This window comes from Zygotorulaspora mrakii, chromosome 1 (genome assembly GCF_013402915.1).
Source record: "Zygotorulaspora mrakii chromosome 1, complete sequence".
Lineage (NCBI taxonomy): Eukaryota > Fungi > Ascomycota > Saccharomycetes > Saccharomycetales > Saccharomycetaceae > Zygotorulaspora > Zygotorulaspora mrakii.
The window spans coordinates 578,322-596,755 of NC_050719.1; the positions used below are offsets into that span (position 1 = coordinate 578,322).

The 18,434-nt window shown below is 39.2% G+C and overlaps 10 protein-coding genes across 10 annotated transcripts; 5 read left to right on the top strand and 5 right to left on the bottom strand.

The window, feature by feature from the left end:
- Positions 1-26: 26 nt before the first annotated feature.
- On the bottom strand, positions 27-953 carry RGS2 (GTPase-activating protein RGS2; the record flags this gene model as incomplete). The annotated part of the gene is made up of 1 exon (XM_037286183.1): positions 27-953. One exon carries the CDS (start codon positions 951-953, stop codon positions 27-29), a length of 927 nt encoding a protein of 308 aa, XP_037142078.1.
- A 650-nt stretch (positions 954-1,603) lies between these two features.
- MET4 (Met4p) lies at positions 1,604-3,451 on the top strand (the record flags this gene model as incomplete). Its single annotated transcript, XM_037286184.1, has 1 exon — positions 1,604-3,451. One exon carries the CDS (start codon positions 1,604-1,606, stop codon positions 3,449-3,451), a length of 1,848 nt encoding a protein of 615 aa, XP_037142079.1.
- A 114-nt stretch (positions 3,452-3,565) lies between these two features.
- VAM3 (SNAP receptor VAM3) lies at positions 3,566-4,420 on the bottom strand (the record flags this gene model as incomplete). The annotated part of the gene is made up of 1 exon (XM_037286185.1): positions 3,566-4,420. One exon carries the CDS (start codon positions 4,418-4,420, stop codon positions 3,566-3,568), a length of 855 nt encoding a protein of 284 aa, XP_037142080.1.
- Positions 4,421-5,388: 968 nt separating this feature from the next.
- On the top strand, positions 5,389-9,804 carry POL1 (DNA-directed DNA polymerase alpha catalytic subunit POL1; the record flags this gene model as incomplete). Its single annotated transcript, XM_037286186.1, has 1 exon — positions 5,389-9,804. The coding sequence occupies one exon, from the start codon at positions 5,389-5,391 to the stop codon at positions 9,802-9,804; it is 4,416 nt and encodes a 1,471-aa protein (XP_037142081.1).
- A 491-nt stretch (positions 9,805-10,295) lies between these two features.
- Positions 10,296-12,449, top strand: AVT4 (Avt4p; the record flags this gene model as incomplete). The annotated part of the gene is made up of 1 exon (XM_037286187.1): positions 10,296-12,449. The coding sequence occupies one exon, from the start codon at positions 10,296-10,298 to the stop codon at positions 12,447-12,449; it is 2,154 nt and encodes a 717-aa protein (XP_037142082.1).
- Positions 12,450-12,860: 411 nt separating this feature from the next.
- Positions 12,861-13,565, top strand: MIC27 (Mic27p; the record flags this gene model as incomplete). The annotated part of the gene is made up of 1 exon (XM_037286188.1): positions 12,861-13,565. The coding sequence occupies one exon, from the start codon at positions 12,861-12,863 to the stop codon at positions 13,563-13,565; it is 705 nt and encodes a 234-aa protein (XP_037142083.1).
- A 98-nt stretch (positions 13,566-13,663) lies between these two features.
- PIN2 (Pin2p) lies at positions 13,664-14,317 on the bottom strand (the record flags this gene model as incomplete). Its single annotated transcript, XM_037286189.1, has 1 exon — positions 13,664-14,317. The coding sequence occupies one exon, from the start codon at positions 14,315-14,317 to the stop codon at positions 13,664-13,666; it is 654 nt and encodes a 217-aa protein (XP_037142084.1).
- A 1,392-nt stretch (positions 14,318-15,709) lies between these two features.
- Positions 15,710-16,396, bottom strand: OCA1 (putative tyrosine protein phosphatase OCA1; the record flags this gene model as incomplete). Its single annotated transcript, XM_037286190.1, has 1 exon — positions 15,710-16,396. One exon carries the CDS (start codon positions 16,394-16,396, stop codon positions 15,710-15,712), a length of 687 nt encoding a protein of 228 aa, XP_037142085.1.
- A 136-nt stretch (positions 16,397-16,532) lies between these two features.
- Positions 16,533-17,069, top strand: OST2 (dolichyl-diphosphooligosaccharide-protein glycotransferase; the record flags this gene model as incomplete). Its single annotated transcript, XM_037286191.1, has 1 exon — positions 16,533-17,069. One exon carries the CDS (start codon positions 16,533-16,535, stop codon positions 17,067-17,069), a length of 537 nt encoding a protein of 178 aa, XP_037142086.1.
- A 187-nt stretch (positions 17,070-17,256) lies between these two features.
- Positions 17,257-18,123, bottom strand: RAS1 (Ras family GTPase RAS1; the record flags this gene model as incomplete). The annotated part of the gene is made up of 1 exon (XM_037286192.1): positions 17,257-18,123. One exon carries the CDS (start codon positions 18,121-18,123, stop codon positions 17,257-17,259), a length of 867 nt encoding a protein of 288 aa, XP_037142087.1.
- Positions 18,124-18,434: the final 311 nt, after the last annotated feature.

Below are 18,434 nucleotides of genomic sequence, written 5' to 3' on the forward strand. Positions count from 1 at the left end.
TGGCAATCTCAATTGGATGCAAATTATTATTCGTTTGATGTTCTGTTGATTGCAGATTGCTTAAGATGCAAATAAAATGAGGGTTCGTCACCTGATGCAGAAGGAGGCGAATTTAGCTTTGGTCTTACTTTTTTTTTTTTCAATTTTGTCATTAATGCTAAACCTTTGTCAAAAAAATTGTATGAGCCACTTGAATTTGACCTCATGATATCTTTTGAGCCCGTGGTCCGCCCCTCTGTATCGCTATCTTGTGAACTGAATGCGGCGAGACTTGAGAGACTGTCAGCACTTCTGCTTACCTTTTTGGATTTAGTTTTCAATGAGCAGACCTCGCGGTTACTCTGGCTACTTGTTTCTGTTCTTCGCACCTCAGCTCTTTTGGCGGCCTCAATGGTTGCATCACTTTCTGCTTTTTCAGTAGAAGTCGTGGTTGACGTGTAGACCGAGCTCGTGGACACTGAATTCGAGGCCGGTACCGAATAAGATGTGTTCACAGACCTTACAAAATGTCTGTATGCGTCAGACATGAGGTCTATAGCATGTTGCTTAGCTCGAAGTACAGCATCTCGATCCGCGATGGTTTCGGACCGATACCACTCCCCAAACAGCTTTCTCATTCGATCTGGTAAATTACATTCCATAGACGAATTTTCCTGTATAAAATTCTCATATATCTTTTTGTTCCAGCCCTTATAATCGAAATCCTCTCTATGATAGTTTGCCAGGTAATAGTTGCAGTCTTTCCAAAACTCAAAATTTTCCGCACAATGAGATCTCAGCAAAAATGCTTCAAAGTTCTTTATATTAAAAGGGGACTCCTCACTTGAATCCAGTGCCTTGTCTCTCTCATCTTTTTCACTTCTTCCTTCTCCCTCATCCAATGTCAACTGACTCAGTAATTCACTTAAGGGGGGAAAGTTCACCACGTTCGCTGAACGGCTGCTGTCGGGCATTTTTACCTCGCGCCTCCCTTCTTTAAGATTCCCACCCTCTCTTGATCACGCTTCTCGAATAAAGCGGCTGTGAGAGATTTTTATTGGCGATGTTAGCCGTTCACCTGTTTTTTGCAGAAACCCTTTTCGAGTTCTACTTGAACTTCGAATCTACAGCCCAGTGCACACGGTTCCTTCCCACTGTGAGCATTCCAGGACAAATATATCCAAAAGTCCACAAACTTCTATGTCGACCTCTTGTTATGAGGAAAGTCATTGACAATAATTATCAAACAAACTTTGCTTATATTTTATCAATGATATCTGCACATTACTGATAGAAAATGCTCCTTTTCTTCTTTTCCGGAAAAAAAAAACGAAAAGAACAAGAAACAAAATAAAAAAAAATAGGTGACGCCACGACTCGCGATTGCATGCGCTGGCTTTGAATAATGAAATTCAAGTCATGATGAAATATTCAATGATTGTTGAAGAAGAGCAGTAAGTAAGCAAGGACTCTTTCTGATTACTGTACGTTGCATCTTAGTTGTGAGAGGTCTTAATAGTCGGTGTTTTATGAGCCAAGAGGTTCTTATATCAGAAAAACGGGTATAAAGGATAACAGGGGCATTGTTTTTTAGCCTAACGTGAAATCTTCAATTGCGATAGCGATGAGTAACAATGAGGGCACATCGTCCTATACTGCTGATTTCCGAAACATTTTTGGGTCCGATGTGGGCAACAAAGAGGAGAATGGTGAAGAAATGAGCGGTCGTGGGCACCGAGCAGAGACTGCTAGGGGGAACGGTGATATGCACGAATCAGCGATATCTGTACCGCCGAGTTCACTGCTTGCGGTAGAGGGTACTTCCTTCAACCACATGAACCAGAGGAATGAAGGTGATGATATAACCCCGAGTATCCTTTTGGAGCAGCTGGCGTATGTGGACAACTTTTTGCCCTCCTTGGAGCAGGACTTCGCGAATCTTGACTCTTGGGTGATGGGAGGCAACGAATTTGGTAGTGCAAATACACCGACCAGTCAGGGAATACAGCACCATAATGCAATGGGTGTCGATGAAAGGCTGGCCTTGGAGTTGAACGCATTTGCTGATGATTCATTTATATTCCCCGATGAAGATAAGAGTCAGATGCTAGGCCACGGCAAAGAAGGTGACTCCGATGACGAAGAAGGGGGTGTTGATGCTAGTGACAGCAATAAAAACAATAACAACAATAACAACAATAACAACAATAACAACAATAACAACAATAATAACAATAATAACAATAATAACAGTTATAATAGTATCAATAATAACAATAATAATAATAATAGTAGTAGTGGGAACAGTAATAATACAGGATCTCATTTCCTAACACAGAGACGAAATACTTTTTTAACGTCACAATATGATCATTCCAAATCTAGATTTTCAGCAAGAAAACGCCAAAAGGTGGATCAAAATAACGATGATGAAACAACAAGCAATCACTCATCTTCATCAAATCAAGATCATGGTGGATTTTCAAATTTTGACGTCATTCCGAACAACGGCGACGCAAGCAATATGATGAGTAACCTTTATTCACCTAGCATATCTTCACCTTTGAATAATTTAAGAGCGTCTCAATCGTTATCCACACTAAACAGCGGCAATGTGACTCCCGGCCCGCCGTTTATTGAAGGAGTCTCGGGTAATGATGCCAATCCTCAAATACAAATGCCAGATTACTCAACAATTCCAACCTCCACCTTGGTTTCTTTATTACCCAAAGTCAAAGTACCGCCGAATGCCTATAAAAATTTGATTGATCAAGGGTTAGACTCTGACCAGATAAATGCAATTGCTGTCATAATCGCACATCATCAACGAGAGAAAATGAAAGAGAATCGTAATGCCAACGTACAATATCAACAAGCATCGCATAATTCGAATGATGCTTCAAGAAGTGCAAGTTTTTTATTAGACGTTTTATCTAGAGGCAATTCGACAAGGGATATAGCTGATAACTCTCAAACAGAAAAGAAAAAAGATGAAAAGCTCCCATCCTTGGAGAATAATGAGTACTTTGCTGAGAACGTATCAAGTAGAACTTCTAAGGAAAGTACACCAAGGGCAGAAAAGCCTCCTACAAATTCTGTGATCAAACAGGAAGAACCATTCTCTATTGCAAACCCTGGGCGAAGAGAAGGCAGCGCTAGCGAAGGTAAATCAACGGCAATGAGGAAACAAAATGTACGAGATTCGTCAGCTCAGGTACCGACTACCCGGAAATCTCACCAGAAGAGAAAACTGAAAGAAAATGAATTAGAGGCCTCTGTTCATGAGCTTAGCGAACTAGCAATCTCGCTGCAGCAAAAGATACACACTTTAGAAATGGAAAATAATCTATTGAAGAATTTGGTTACTTCAAGTGGTGAATTAGAAGGCATTGAGAAAGCCGAAAACATGAGGAAGGGGGTTTTTGCAAAGATAGTAAATGGGAGTAAAGACGAGACTTATGACTGTGCATAACAAAATATAGTCTTAATAGTACATATATATGGAAGAGATATTTACTTTTTTCAACACGTATATTTTAGCATTATGGGAACCGATCGTTTTTTTTTTTCAATTTTGTACAAAAGTTCAGCTCAGCACGGCAAGAATTATAATTAATACAACCACTACCATGATTATTAAAGTTATCAAGCCACATTTATTTCTTTGTCGTTGATGTTCGTCAGCTTTATTCAATTGCTCATTTGCTTTTTGCATATTACTGGATAATTGGCCAATATTACCATCGATGGTATTCACCTGTTCACCCTGTTCAGTGGCTAAAGAACCTAGTTGATGAAATATCGCATTCACTTCCTGGACAGCTGAATGTATTTTATTTATTTGTTGAGATCTCTCTCGTTGAATAATCGTAGTAAAATCCAGTTCATCTTGGTCTATTGCATCTTGCTGGACCTGAGAATACTGCTGTTGTTGCTTAGGATGTATAGGTTGGTTTTCTGTCTTTTCCTCACCGAGTAGCAGTGGTGTTTGTTCACTAACTTGTATTGAAACGTACCCAGATTCGGGGTCCCTTCGTACAGCCTTTGATGGAGAAATTGGGTTACTTCTGGATTTCCTCAAAAAATTCTTCAATTTCTTATCTGAATAATCTCGCTCTAAATGGCGCAGTTCAGTTTTGAGCATTTGGAAATCATTGTATAACTTAGAACCGTCGGTTACATCTTTAGGAGCTGCCCAGATTTGCTCCTCAATTTTATCCCTTAAACTATTGCAATTAGGTATAAGCCCAGTTTCTACACTATCTCGCAACTCTACAGAGTCCTTTTTAGTACCCATTTTACTGTTTTCCTGTTTTAATAGTTTAAGCTGTCTTGCCAGATCCATTATTAGCCTACTTGATAAATCGCCAGAATCCGTCCCACCATTGGGGTGTTCCCTCAAAGCAGATGCATTCTGACTCTCAAGGTCGAAAAAAGACATCGTTAATCTCTCTCACCGTTGCTCCCGATAAAGTCTGGTGTCTTGCAGTACACCTTTATTATTAAGTATCCTGGCATTCAGCTTTTTACTTCAGCAGAGTTCGCTTGTTGAGGAACTCATCTCACAAAAATGGAATAAAACGGCAGTACGCTTGAGACAACAAAAATACAAAAGAAGTATCATCATGTATTTTATAAGATGTTAAATAAGTTGAGAAAAATCATTATTATGTTGGCTACATGGATTACGAATAATTGATGTACTAAGAGCCACTAAAGGCAATAAAAGGAAAAATTATATATGTCAGATTTCTTCAAGCTCCTTCAGAAGTGACCAGTCGGTGCAGCGGAAAGCTTGCTGCAGGAGGTTTTTCACTTTGTAAACATATGCTCACGCATTGGATTGATTTGCTCCTGTCGCCTTCAGTAAGCGATCTCAAACAACTGGGAATATAATGGAGAATCCTCATGTCTACCTCGAAGCGCGTTGTTATCCAGTCAACCACATTTATTTCATCTTCATCAATCCAGAAATTAAGTCATGTTATAGTCATACTTCAAACAGGTAATTATGTCGAGTCGCTTTGCAAAGAAATACTGATAGCAGTAGAATTTAAGTAGCTATCAAGTCTGCTGTTAAGCAGAGCGTAGGCAACAAATAGATCTTCCAGGTCGTGAAAACCAAATAGAATACTACAAGTTGATTGTTAGCTCATGCTGTATATTCTCTATGCCAATTGCTAAGCTAAGAGCTTGAAAGCCAGCCTTGCATATTCGTGCAATTTCATATGCTGAGAGAGCACAAATTACATTTCCTTTCCCTTATGCGGCAGAAATTCACGCGTCTCGCAAGACGCGTAATTAAGAAATTAAACTTGTTGAAGTATTTTAGAGATCACTAACGATGATGATTTCTCACTCTTGAAGACGAATTGAGAGAAGTATTATCGTAAGCTCTGAGTCCCTACTATGATTCGTAATGCAGAGAAACTTGAGAAGCTAAAAAAATTGCAGGCAGCCCGTGCTGGAAAGCAATCAGACGTCCGTGAGGATGACGATAAATTATACGATGAGATTGATGAGCAAGAATATAGAATTCGGAAACGCCAGGAGCTGCTTCAAGATGACTTTGTTGTTGATGATGATGGATTGGGTTACGTTGATCGAGGAGTTGATTATGACAGAAATCAAGTGTCCGATGAGGAAAGTGAGGAAGAGGTAGAAGAATCTAGCGTCATAAGAAGTTCGAAAAGTCAGGATGGAGCAACGAAGGATAGGAACGCAGTTAGTAACCTGCTTCGTGCTCAACATAATAAAGCTCGTCTTTCAATGCAAAAGGGAAAACCAAAGGAGAAAAATATTTCGGTGGATCAATTCGATGACATTTTAAGTGAATTTGGTGACGGCGTTCCATACCCAAGAAGACAACAATTCAAGAGAAAGATAATATCTTCCCCTACTGTTTTGCATGTAACAAGGAAGCCTGCCGGCTCTTTTGAGATAGACTCTTCTGAGATAGACTCTGGCACATTCAAAAAACAGAAACTAGACGCCGATAAGAGCGTATACCAGTGCGAGGACATAGACTCTTCGCCCTTGAGGTCTCGTGGCATTAATAACAAAAATAATAGCGAAGCAAAAAGTAATAAAACAAAGTTTGAACAAGTAGACGATCACTCATTGAACATCGGCTTTTCAGACGTCGAAGAAGAAACTTTCAAGGTAAAGTCGGAACAATCACAAAACGGAACCGCGGATGTTGATCTGGAGGAAGATAGCGACGACGAGATAGTTTTTGGTAGAAGAACTCTAAGGACAGTGAAAACAGCAAGACATATTAATCTTAGCTCAGGAGATATCCATCCATCATCACCGTTCGTAACTGCCCCGGGAACGCCAATTAGTATGAAATCTTCACAAGCAAATATTGGAATAAGCTCATCCGGCGAAGCTGGCTATCTTGGAGGTAAGTACACGAGAGAACAAATTGTTGATCCCGCAACAAATAGCTTTCAAATGTTCTGGTTGGATTACTGCGAGGTTGATGGGAGTTTGGTCCTTTTTGGGAAAATAAAAACAAACGACAATACAATTATCTCTGGGATGGTTCAAATCAATGGGCTGTGCCGAGAGCTATACTTCCTGCCCAGGGAAAATAAAACACCACAGGATATTCACGAGGAAATAATACCATTGTTGTTAGACAAATTTGGATTGGATAACATTCGAGCTAAACCTGTAAAAAGGAAGTACTGTTTTGAATTGCCAGAAATACCAAGCGAATCAGAATATTTGCAAGTTCTGTTGCCGTATAATTGTCCAAAATCTAAGCGTGATATGTTACCGCCAGATTTGTCCAGTGAAAATTTCTCTCACGTTTTTGGTGGCAATGCAAACATTTTTGAGAGCTTTGTCCTTCAGAATAAAATCATGGGGCCTTGTTGGTTGGAAATCAAAAATGGTGATTTTCATGCACTTGCGAATGCATCCAATTGTGCCGCGGAGGTTGCCGTCAATATTAGTAGAAACATCACACTGCTGGATGTCAAAAAATCGCCCAATCTTTCTGCCGTATCCCTGGCCATACAAACAATGATGAACCTCAAGGAAAATAAGCAGGAGATTATTGCCATTACAATTTCTTCATACAAGGAGGTTCCATTAGATGCTCCTATTCCTGAAGAGACAAAACCCAACGATGTTGTCACACTTCTTAGACCACCAAGAGGTACAAGCTTTCCATTGGGATTGGCTACGCTGACCAAGCAAAAGGTAAAAGGAAATGTTCGCCTCTTTAACAATGAAAAGAGTTTATTATCGTGTTTTTGTGCGATACTTAAAGTCTCCGATCCTGATGTAATAATTGGGCACCGGTTAGAAAGCATATATCTTGATTTGCTAGCTCATAGACTCCATGATCTTGCTATTCCTACCTTTAATGCGTTAGGACGTCGTGCACGAAAAGTTTGGCCTGATAGGTTTGGCAGGAGCAACTCCGGTATGAATCACATTTATATTAGGGAATTGGTAGCGGGTAGGCTTATCTGTGACATCGCCAATGATATGGGGCAGTCTCTGACTCCTAAATGTCAAAGTTGGGATCTTGCTGAGATGTACCAGGTAAGTTGCGGGGTAGACCACAAATCTCTAGACATCAACTATCAAAATCCACAATACCAAGATGATGCAAATAGTATGATCATGGCTCTGACAGAAAACATCAAAAATTCAGCAATCATTGCCGAAATATCCTTCAGAATCCAGCTATTGTCTCTGACTAGGCAGTTGACTAATCTGGCAGGCAATGCTTGGTCACAGACGTTGGGTGGTACAAGGGCTGGAAGAAATGAGTACATTTTACTGCATGAATTTTCTAGAAATTGTTTCATTGTGCCTGATAAGGAGAATAATAGATTCAAGTCAGCGAAACAAAGCAAAATGCATGATATATCAACGGAAAGAGAGCCCGAAATTTCCTCAAAGAAAGCGAAATTTCAGGGTGGGCTTGTCTTTGAGCCAGAGAAAGGATTGCATAGCAACTATGTTTTGGTTATGGATTTCAACTCTTTGTATCCCTCTATCATCCAGGAGTTCAATATTTGTTTTACAACTGTTGATAGAAACTTGAACGATGCCGATGAGTTACCCGAGACCCCTGATACTGACAAAGACCAAGGAGTGCTTCCACGTTTGTTAGCAACCCTTGTTCAACGTCGTCGAGAAGTTAAAAAGATCATGGCAACCGAAACTGACGCTTTCAAAAAGGCACAGTGCGACATTCGACAACAAGCTCTAAAACTAACAGCGAATTCCATGTATGGCTGCTTGGGATATGTGAATAGTAGATTCTATGCGCAACCTCTGGCAATGCTTGTGACCAACAAAGGAAGAGAAATTTTGATGAACACCCGGCAACTAGCAGAAAGCATGAACCTACTTGTTGTATACGGTGATACCGACTCTGTTATGATTGATAGTGGCTGTGATAATTATGCGGATGCAGTTAAAATAGGTAATAACTTCAAGAAGCTAGTGAATGAGCGTTATAGACTGTTGGAAATTGATATTGATAATGTTTTCAAAAAGCTGCTATTGCATGCTAAAAAGAAGTATGCTGCTCTGTCAGTCAGCTTGGATAAAGATGGCCAAGAACGCGCTTTATTGGAAGTTAAGGGACTCGATATGAAACGCCGTGAATTTTGTCCGTTATCAAAAGATGTTTCTATTCATGTTCTGGAGACAATTCTATCAGACACTGACTCTGAAACAGCTTTGCAGGAAACATACGAATATTTGGAGAATGTTAGAGCTAAAATTGAAAATAATGAAATCAGAATCGACAGATACAAAATCAACACGCGACTTTCAAAAGATCCTAGTGCTTATAACGGTGGTAAAAGCATGCCAGCTGTACAGGTAGCGCTAGGAATGAGGAAAAACGGAAGGGTGGTAAAAGCTGGAACAGTGATAACTTTTGTAATAACAGAGGGGAGTGATTGCACACCGAATGAATCGAAGGACTCTGCTCAATCTGTAGCAGAAAGGGCTCGAGCATTAAATGAAGTTATGGTGAAAAATAGTAATTTGAGGCCTGATGCTGCCTATTACTTGGAGAAACAAATATTTGCCCCCGTTGAGAGGTTATTGGAGAGAATCGAAGGTTTTGACATACGCCGTCTCGGTGAATCTCTTGGGCTAGACTCTAAAAGATTTATCAATAGAGGCATTAATTTAAACGATGGAATGAGCAGAGGAAATGGAATTGATGACTTGCAACCACTTGAAAGCACCATACCCGATGTTGAGAGATTCAAAGACACCGCAAATTTAGAGCTCGCATGTCCTAGCTGTCGCCAAAAGTTTCTATTTGGTGGAATTGTTGCTTCTAACTACTACTCAATATGTTACAATGGTCTTCAATGTAAGAAATGTAACCATATGTTCACTCCGCTCCAGACAACCTGCCAGTTGGAGAGATGCATAAGGTCACATATATCACTGTATTATGCAGGCTGGCTACACTGCGATGATCCGACGTGCGGTAATGTGACTCGTCAAATATCGGTATTTGGCAAACGCTGTTTAGTCGAAAATTGTACAGGAGTAATGGGCTACAGATATTCAGATAAGCAACTTTACAATCAACTCTTATACTTTGATTCTCTCTTTAACTGTGAAAAAAATAAGAAACAGGAAATTAAGCCCTTATACCACTCCGGTGATGAGCAATATCCGAAGGAGCAACTTACTGATTCCTCAATAAAGGCACTTGCAGAGCAGAATAGGGAGCTCATGAATCTCAATCGAGGAATTGTTCAAAAATATCTAAGTGATTGTGGCCGCCGTTATGTGGATATGGGAAACATATTCGAATTCATGATATAAAATGCACAATTAAGTACAATGTATAACGACGTTTTGAAAGCAAACAAACACAATAAATGCTGACCACCTTCGGCCATTTGAAACAGCTAAATAACTCACAGATAGAAATATTGTAACAGCTCTAAGCGTTATCGAAGAATCGAAATTTTAAAAAGATGTTTCTTCACAGCTCATCTCTTTGTTTATTCGCTTTCAAGATATCGCCTTGATCTTATCGGGCACATTTCTTTTTTGCCCTTTCAGGCAGCGAAGCAGCAGGGAAAAAATATTAATGTTTCTTTGAAACTAGTTGATTGCCAGGTTTCCTTGATGCTATCTTAAACAGATCTCATTCATGATTCACTGAGATACAAGTGGAGAAGTATATAAAGGAGAAGTACCCGAATTCTATTATCTTATTTTACATGGAGAGCGGGCAAAAAACAAAGAATTCATACCATAATAAACAGAGACTATAAATCAGTTATTTTGATACACTCTAAGATTAACAAATGTTTGTGCCTAACTCTCATGCATCTGGCGATCAACAGCCATTGGTTCCTAAGGCCGCTATTACGATTCCTAGGAATAGGAGTAGAAAACCATCCGCCTTGATGGCAGCTTCATTTACTACCAGTGGAAAAGAGTCATTCTCTAGATCTCTCCATATGACAGCGGCACGGGCATCCAAAAGCTTCGACTCACACGTTCTTGTTGATGTTGAATCACCGAATTTCAAAACACAACTCCCGGAAGAGCAGGATGAGATTCTCAATAGTTTGCGTAAAAACTACCTGGTAGATCATTACAAGAGGGACTCGCGATCTTTGGGAGAATCTCATGATATGACAAATACAGACAGCCTAGATGTAGATAAAGGTACGTCAGTGACCTCGGATATTTCAGACCATACACTGACGCCAAATTTATCACGTGCAGGGGGGGATATAACAAGAGACATTTACAAGTATGCGACTAACGAGAACAATCCAAGAATATCTAGATCTTTGGAGGATATAGCGTTGGCGGATGAGAATAGAAGAAGAAGATCCACAGCAAGCGGTCTAAACGTTCCGGGTGGGTTTCGTAGAGAGTTTATTGTTAAAAAGGTTAGAAAACAACAAAATCAACAGAAGAGCAATTCGAATGATTATGCGTCAAGTGCACCATCTTCTTCTTTCAGTTCGGTGAGCAAGTCACCATCTCCAATAAATCCATCAGACATAGAGCAAGTACCATTTCTGACAAGAAATTTTATGGAATTTCTCTATATTTACGGTCATTTCGCTGGTGAATCCTTCGAAGATGACTTTTTATCAGATGAAAGCGATCTTGAAAGAAATGCTGCTGAAGGCTCTCTTCTGATACCTGACGAAGGACGTGCCATGAATGCTGTGGATTCCGTCAAAGGTACTACACCAACATCAAAAGCTTTTCTACTCCTATTGAAATCCTTTATAGGCACCGGTGTCCTATTCTTGCCTCATGCATTTTCGAATGGAGGTCTTCTTTTTTCAATAGCGATGCTTGCATTTTTTGGATTATACTCATACTGGTGCTACTACATTTTAATTGTATCTAAGAATTTGACCGGAGTATCTTCCTTTGGTGATATTGGATACAAACTCTACGGCTCTTGGATGAAATTCATTATCTTACTTTCGTTGGTTTTAACTCAGTTCGGTTTTTCAGGAGCTTATGTGATATTTACTGCGGAAAATCTAAAGGCATTTACGAAGAACATATTTTTAATCCCAGATATTTCAATTGTTTACTTCATAATATTGCAATTGATCATATTCATACCATTGTCATTTATTAGGAATGTTTCTAAATTATCCCTACCGTGCTTATTTGCAAATTTTTTCATTATGGCGGGTTTAGTTATAGTTTTTGTGTTCAGCTTCGCACACCTTTCCGATTTAGATTTGAGACCAGCTGAGGGAACAATAATAGGGTTTAACTCTAATCATTGGACAGTATTTATTGGGACAGCCATCTTTGCATTTGAAGGCATTGGATTAATCATTCCTGTACAAGACTCGATGAGAAACCCAGAAAAATTCCCGTTGGTATTGGGTTTGGTTATCATGACGGCAACAGTACTGTTTATTCTTATTGGCACGATCGGCTACATGGCTTACGGATCTACTATTGAAACCGTCATTTTACTTAATCTACCACAGAAGAACATCTTTGTGAATTTGATTCAATTCTTCTACTCATTGGCTATTATGCTTTCTACACCATTGCAGTTATTCCCCGCGATCAAGATTGTTGAAAATAAGGTGTTTCCTAAGTTCACAAAAATATATGTGAAGAGACCAGATAACACAACCAACGTTGAAGTGCGCCTAAACTCAGGGAAGTTGAGCTGGAAACTTAAGTGGTTAAAAAACTTCGTCCGAGCTATTATGGTCTCCTTGGTGTGTTCGGTAGCATATTTTGGAGCTGATCATTTGGATAAATTTGTTTCTATTATCGGTTCCTTCGCTTGTATCCCCTTGGTGTACATGTACCCACCGATGCTTCATTTACAGAGCTGTAGTCGCCCAAATGCCAAAGGTAAAAGGATTCCTTGGGCAAGTCTGCTTGACTACGGTTTGATAGTGTTCGGTGGGGTGGCCATGCTCTATACTTCGTACCAGAGTATATTTTCAGGTTGAATTCCTTTCTGTTCACCATCAGACGTTCCAATAGAAATTTGCTAACTAATTTCGTACTAGCATCAAAGCTTCATTTACAACCATTAATATATATAAATTAATTTGACTTTTCTCTTCTCAAAGGTGCCTGATTAGAAAAAATCCTTAAAGAAAGACACGATTTTGAAGTACGGTTCAGATCAATGCCGCGATCACGATCTTAACTAATATAGACTATATATATCTTTCTGAATTACTGGCATTTTGCATTTATATATGTCGTGTTTCACGATCCAATTAAAGCGTTTAAGCAAACAGGGCAAAATCAAGCTTATTATGTTTGCAGGTTTTATTAAAATATTTCAGGGTTCATAATACTTAGTTGAGGAAGAGGAGTTACATCTGGTTCAGGTCATTCGAATTATTGATAGGATGGGCACCAATTTTTATGGAAAGAATGAGGATCAAATTGCATCTGCTGCTGGTCCCTTGGTTCCAGCCGTAATAAGCACATCTACAGAGATGCAATCGAGCACTCTTCCAAATGGTAATCAAATACTGCAATCAATTCCACTAACCGAGACAAGTCATCGCTTGAGGAGTAATTTAATAAACTTAATAGCGTCCTTGAAGGCAGAATGGGGTACCCAAAAGAGTGCTGTGAAAAATGAAATTGCATCGGCTAAAGAATATCTACAGGATAATATCTTCACCGATATTTATGAAAACCGCGAACTTCTTGTACCTTCATCCATTTTATCACTGGGAGCATTTTTATCTGGTAGGGTGTTGACGAATAAACATAATTGGGGCAAGAGCAGCGTACTGCTAACACCTCGTGTATCAGTCATAGGTAGACTTTTCACAAGTTTGCCCTCGAGAATTTGCCTGCCTTTCATTTTGGCAGGAGCCATATTTCATCAAGTAACACCGGTCTCCTCTGAAAACTTGTGGACAAGAGTGGAGAAAGACGTACTGCCTGAGAAGCTAGTTGATACTTATCACAGTATTCGGACGGAGTACTTAAAAAATGGTCTTTTGAAGAGGAATAATGAATTATGCGACGCTGTCGATAACTATTTGCAGAGCAACATTAGACTGTTGAGAGAAACAGTAGGTAAAAGGTTCAAAAGCTAGCGTAGAAACGCTACGTTTACTCTTCACTAACATTCAAATAATAATTCCCCCATAATTCTTTCTATTTACGAAATACATATTAAAGTCCTTTAAAACCTTTAGCCGCCATGATAGTAATTGTATCCATGATATGATTGGTCGTCTGTCGGATAGACAGTTCTACGACTATTGGCAGGTAGGTTATCATTGATCGACTGCCAAGGATTCGTTGCATAGTTTTCAGACGGTCTGTAAGCTGATTGTTCGTCAGCAAGATCATTTGTGACTAACGGTAGTCTATGTCTTTTAGTAGACTTTGCCCTCTGTTTCTCTAGATCAAAATCCTGTTCAAGCTCGAAAACATCCTCAGACTTGGACTTGATTCTTTCATCATAAAAGGAGTCATCTCTATTTCTATAATATGCGGACTCCGGCTGCTGAATCGGTTGATATACTACTGTGGCTGGAGGTGGAGCCATTGAATTTCTGTACATTCCCTCATTCCTTGGTACCGTTGCAGAGTTGCGACCACACCTACAACACCAGCAACAGAACTGGCCGATTCCTGTAACGCCTTGCCTAAAACATGTAAGCAGAGCACCGATCAACCAAATGGCAGTTATAGCTGCTAAGCATATACCAACAATCGCTATGACTTTGCATGCTGTATTGTTCATACATGTATCCCAATGTTTAAAACTGTTGGCGGTGCTTACAACATTGTCGGTGAATGAAGATCTCACAAAGAGATGATTTATAGCACAAACATCCATCACAGGTGAGATAAAATTCTCTTTCGATTGAGTAAAATGTACAGTTGCACTGGATATTTGATCACTTGTACTCTTTATTATTTAATTTGCAGAAGGCGCAGCTTTTCAAGGTTTCAGCATGATCCAATATAGTAGTTTCGCGACTTGAAAATGTATCGCGTGTAAACGATATACCTATAGAAAGTGAGGAGAGTCATCAATAATGCAAGTGTATAATGTATCAAATCTAAAGATATGTGATAGCTTTTGATTCAAGTCAGAATTTACATACATGGCCATATTTGTTATCTCTTGCGCTCTAGTGCTGAATTCTTCACCAGGGCAGCAAAGTCTTATTCCACTACTGTATTGAAGTCATGGAGCCTAAGCGAACTCCATTTGAATAAAATGCTCCTAGCACTAGTGCTGCCGGCAGTCAGAAACATCCTACTTTTATGGTCAATGATAACAGTGTTGTAATACTCTGTTGGCGCTTACTGTCCAGTCACTTGGCTCTAAGGCTAATGCGATTGATGGCTGAAATAATCAGCAATACTAGTAATCATATAAGTATTCCGAGCCACATTTTTTTCAGCACCGGTACTATGAGGAATGTTTGTCACGAAGTGCTACTTCTTAAATTAGTAAAAAGGTGACAAAGGAGTACAGAGAATCTTGCGATTGCGCTCCTGCTAATTTTCAGTTCTTATATGCAGAGCTGTAAAAAATCATCAAAATAATAAACGGCATCGTAAATCAACTTCAACCACGATGAAAATAATCAAAAGTGCATCAGCTAATTTTATATTTGAACATTCAGTAGAATTCTCTCTCCGGTTAACCTAGCTCAAAAATGGCATTCCAGTGCATATTGAGAAGGCCGGAAATATAAAGCATTCTAAGCTGGCTGGGATTAATCCTCTTATGCAAATTCCGAATGGAAGAATAGAGCAGGGAAAAATTGTATTTGACTTATGGAAACATTCAAGTATTTCCTATCGATCATTCTCCTGTCTAAAACATGTTGCAGATTAGAAGAGATGCACCCGTTCAATTATCTAAATGACCAATAAGACTTGTCCGTTATAATCGCAGAGTAATAAACTGAGAGTTTCTACCTCACCAAGGTGCTAGGGGTACAACTTTATCTTGGGCTAGTATGTGTAATAGGTCAGCTTTAGTTTTATGCGCTGACTAAGTAAATAGCTTGGTCCTTCCAGTTTTGAGAGCTTAATCACGACATTTACAATCAAAGCATTTAAAACCACATGTGTAAACTTTTATGCTCATTCTTTCAAAACACCTCTTGGAATGGGGCTGCAGTTATATAAGCTGCGACAATCCTGTGGAAATTATAACGGCTCAACCGATTTTTAAATGAAATGCAATTTGATATGAGCTTACGAACAGCGCTCATTCTAAAGCAGTCAGCAACCAACTAGGTGCTTTGCTAGAATCTATTTTGACCAAGTTTGTATCGAATGCTTCGATAAGTAGCTCTACGAGGATTCGACCACCTCTGCTCCCTGTGAAACGTCGATACTCTTCAGAGACACTAGCGAGATTCCATCCCATAATTCTTCTTAGACAACCTATCACAGTCCCTGTTCTGTGCCTTCCCATTCCGCAGCAGACTAGTAATGGGTAATTATCTTGATTTACAATGGTTTGTAGGGCATTTATAATAGAGTGCTCCGTCAGCCCATCCCACGGATTATCATCTTCACCTCCATCCGGATTTATAGCCGCAAATTCTAGTCTAATATTGTGGATGTCACAAAATTCAAGCAGTGAGTCCTGGGGCTCTTCATTTGCGAGCCATATGATTGTTCTCAGATTTAAATTCAACAAAAAAGGAAAGTTAACAGGCGACGGTTGGCCTGATCTATATAGATGTCTCTCCACAGGACAAAAGTTCAAAGGAGGCACAATTCTTCTTTGAGGTCCATGCGCTATGAGTACGTGCTCTCTGCCTAATTCGGTTTCTTCGTTGATATATATATTATCCTCCTCTTCGTCTACATCCTCATCAAATGGTGTATTTTCACATAGGTTTGACTTATTAGAATAATTGTCATCATTTACACCTGCTAAGCTCATCTTCTATGGAATGGAAGCAACTACCTCTGATTTCTTTTCCACACTGTTTTTGTCTTAAGCTATTTCTTATAGCCCAGACTGAATCCTGCTCTTTTCTTCCAAGTGCGCGTATCTGTAAAGTACCACATTTTTCCATATGACCACATCAAAGGATAATATCGACCTGGCATTAATTTCTCAAAAACACCTATATAAAGATTTCAAGTTAGCTTATCAGTACTACTATCGCTTGAGATCTGTAATTATGGCAGTGAAGAACAAGAAAGCCTCGGTTCCAGCCTCTCCAGCAGGTGTGGCCACGACTCCAAAAGGGAAACCACTTACGACAGTTGCAGTAGGGAAAGACTTTAGTGATGCATACTCGCTAGCGATGAAGTCATACTGGCTTCAAATCTCGAAGGATAATCGTTTGAAGCTGATTGATATGTTTTGTGTATTCCTGGTTGCAATCGCTGCTGTTCAATGTTTGTTTATGGTTGTTGTCAGAGATACTTTCCCATTCAATGCATTTTTATCTGGTTTTATCGCATGCGTAGGACAATTCGTTCTATTGATCAGTTTAAGGCTTCAATACGTTGATACTTTCAAGGGGATTTCGAAAAATAGGGCATTTGGCGAATTTATACTGGCTAGTTTAGTGTTGCATTTCATTTGCCTACATTTTATTAATTAGTGAGAATATACAGCTAAACAAATGATAAATGTACCTCATATGCAATGTAGATATACATATATATACAAAATAGAAGAAAAAAAGGCAGAAGCAAGGAAAGACTTACACACGTCTATCTTCTATATTTTTAAAAAAAGAGAGCTTTACTCAATCGCGTTTTTATTTTAATATACTAATACAATCAGGTCTAAGAAATAATACAACAGCCACCAGACTTCTTTTTTGATTCATTTTCTGCGCCTAATGCGGTAGATTGTTGAGCTCTGGCCTGTTTTGAAACATCACCAGTCGTCTTGGAAGATTTTGGTAAATGTGATTCTTTTTGAGTCGTTGTCCCGTTGTTGTTAACAGTGGCATCCGCATATTGTTGGGACGCATCAGTTTTGCTGCTTATAGTGTTGACATTTTTTTGTAAGCCATGTTGGTCATCGCCGTCCTGATATTGGTTGTCATTTCCTTGTTGTGTTTGACCATCAGCCGCCAAATTACCAGGTGTAGCGTTGCGTTGAGAATGCTTGTTAAATATTCCACCTGCGTCTCTAACAAGACGAACAAGGGTATAGAAAGCATCATCAACATTAATTGCTTGCTTTGCAGATGTTTCTAGAAAAGGTGCATTCATTTCTCGAGCCATATTAGCACCCTCTTCGTAAGACACCTGTCTCTCCTCCTCCAAATCAGATTTGTTACCTACGACAACGATTGGTACATAGTCAATATCCTTAACTCTTTGAATTTGTTGATAGTAAGTCATTAATTCATCAAACGATGTCTTCGAGGTAACTGAGTAGACCAATAAAAACCCCTCTCCTGTTCTCATATACTGTTCTCTCATTGCAGAATATTCTTCTTGCCCTGCAGTATCCAAAATATCCAAAATAGTCACTTTATTATCAATAACAACTTGCTTTCTGTATGAATCCTCAATAGTCGGGTCATATTCATCGACGAAATGAGATTGGATTAGTTGAATGGTTAATGCAGATTTACCTACACCACCTCCACCTACAACGACCAGTTTAAATTCCCTAATATTTGATTTACTCAAAGACATTGCTATTCAACTCTAGTTTAGTGATATATGTCAAGCGTCCCAAAGTTTATTCACTTGCTAAATTTTCTCAACCAAATTGAAGACGTGCTAAATGAAGAAAACAGAAATCCTTCTTGGCCTGATCCCTGAAGTCGAACACGATTGTATTAGGTAAGAAAGACTGGAAATATGCATTCTCAAAAGTCAATAATTTATTATGTTTCTCGAAGGGACGAAAAACGGAAGAGAAAATGGCAGCTTTAAGAAAAAACAAAAAAAAGTAGAACTACAATAGAAATCTCACATAGAGATGTACCCCACAGTAAAGAGTA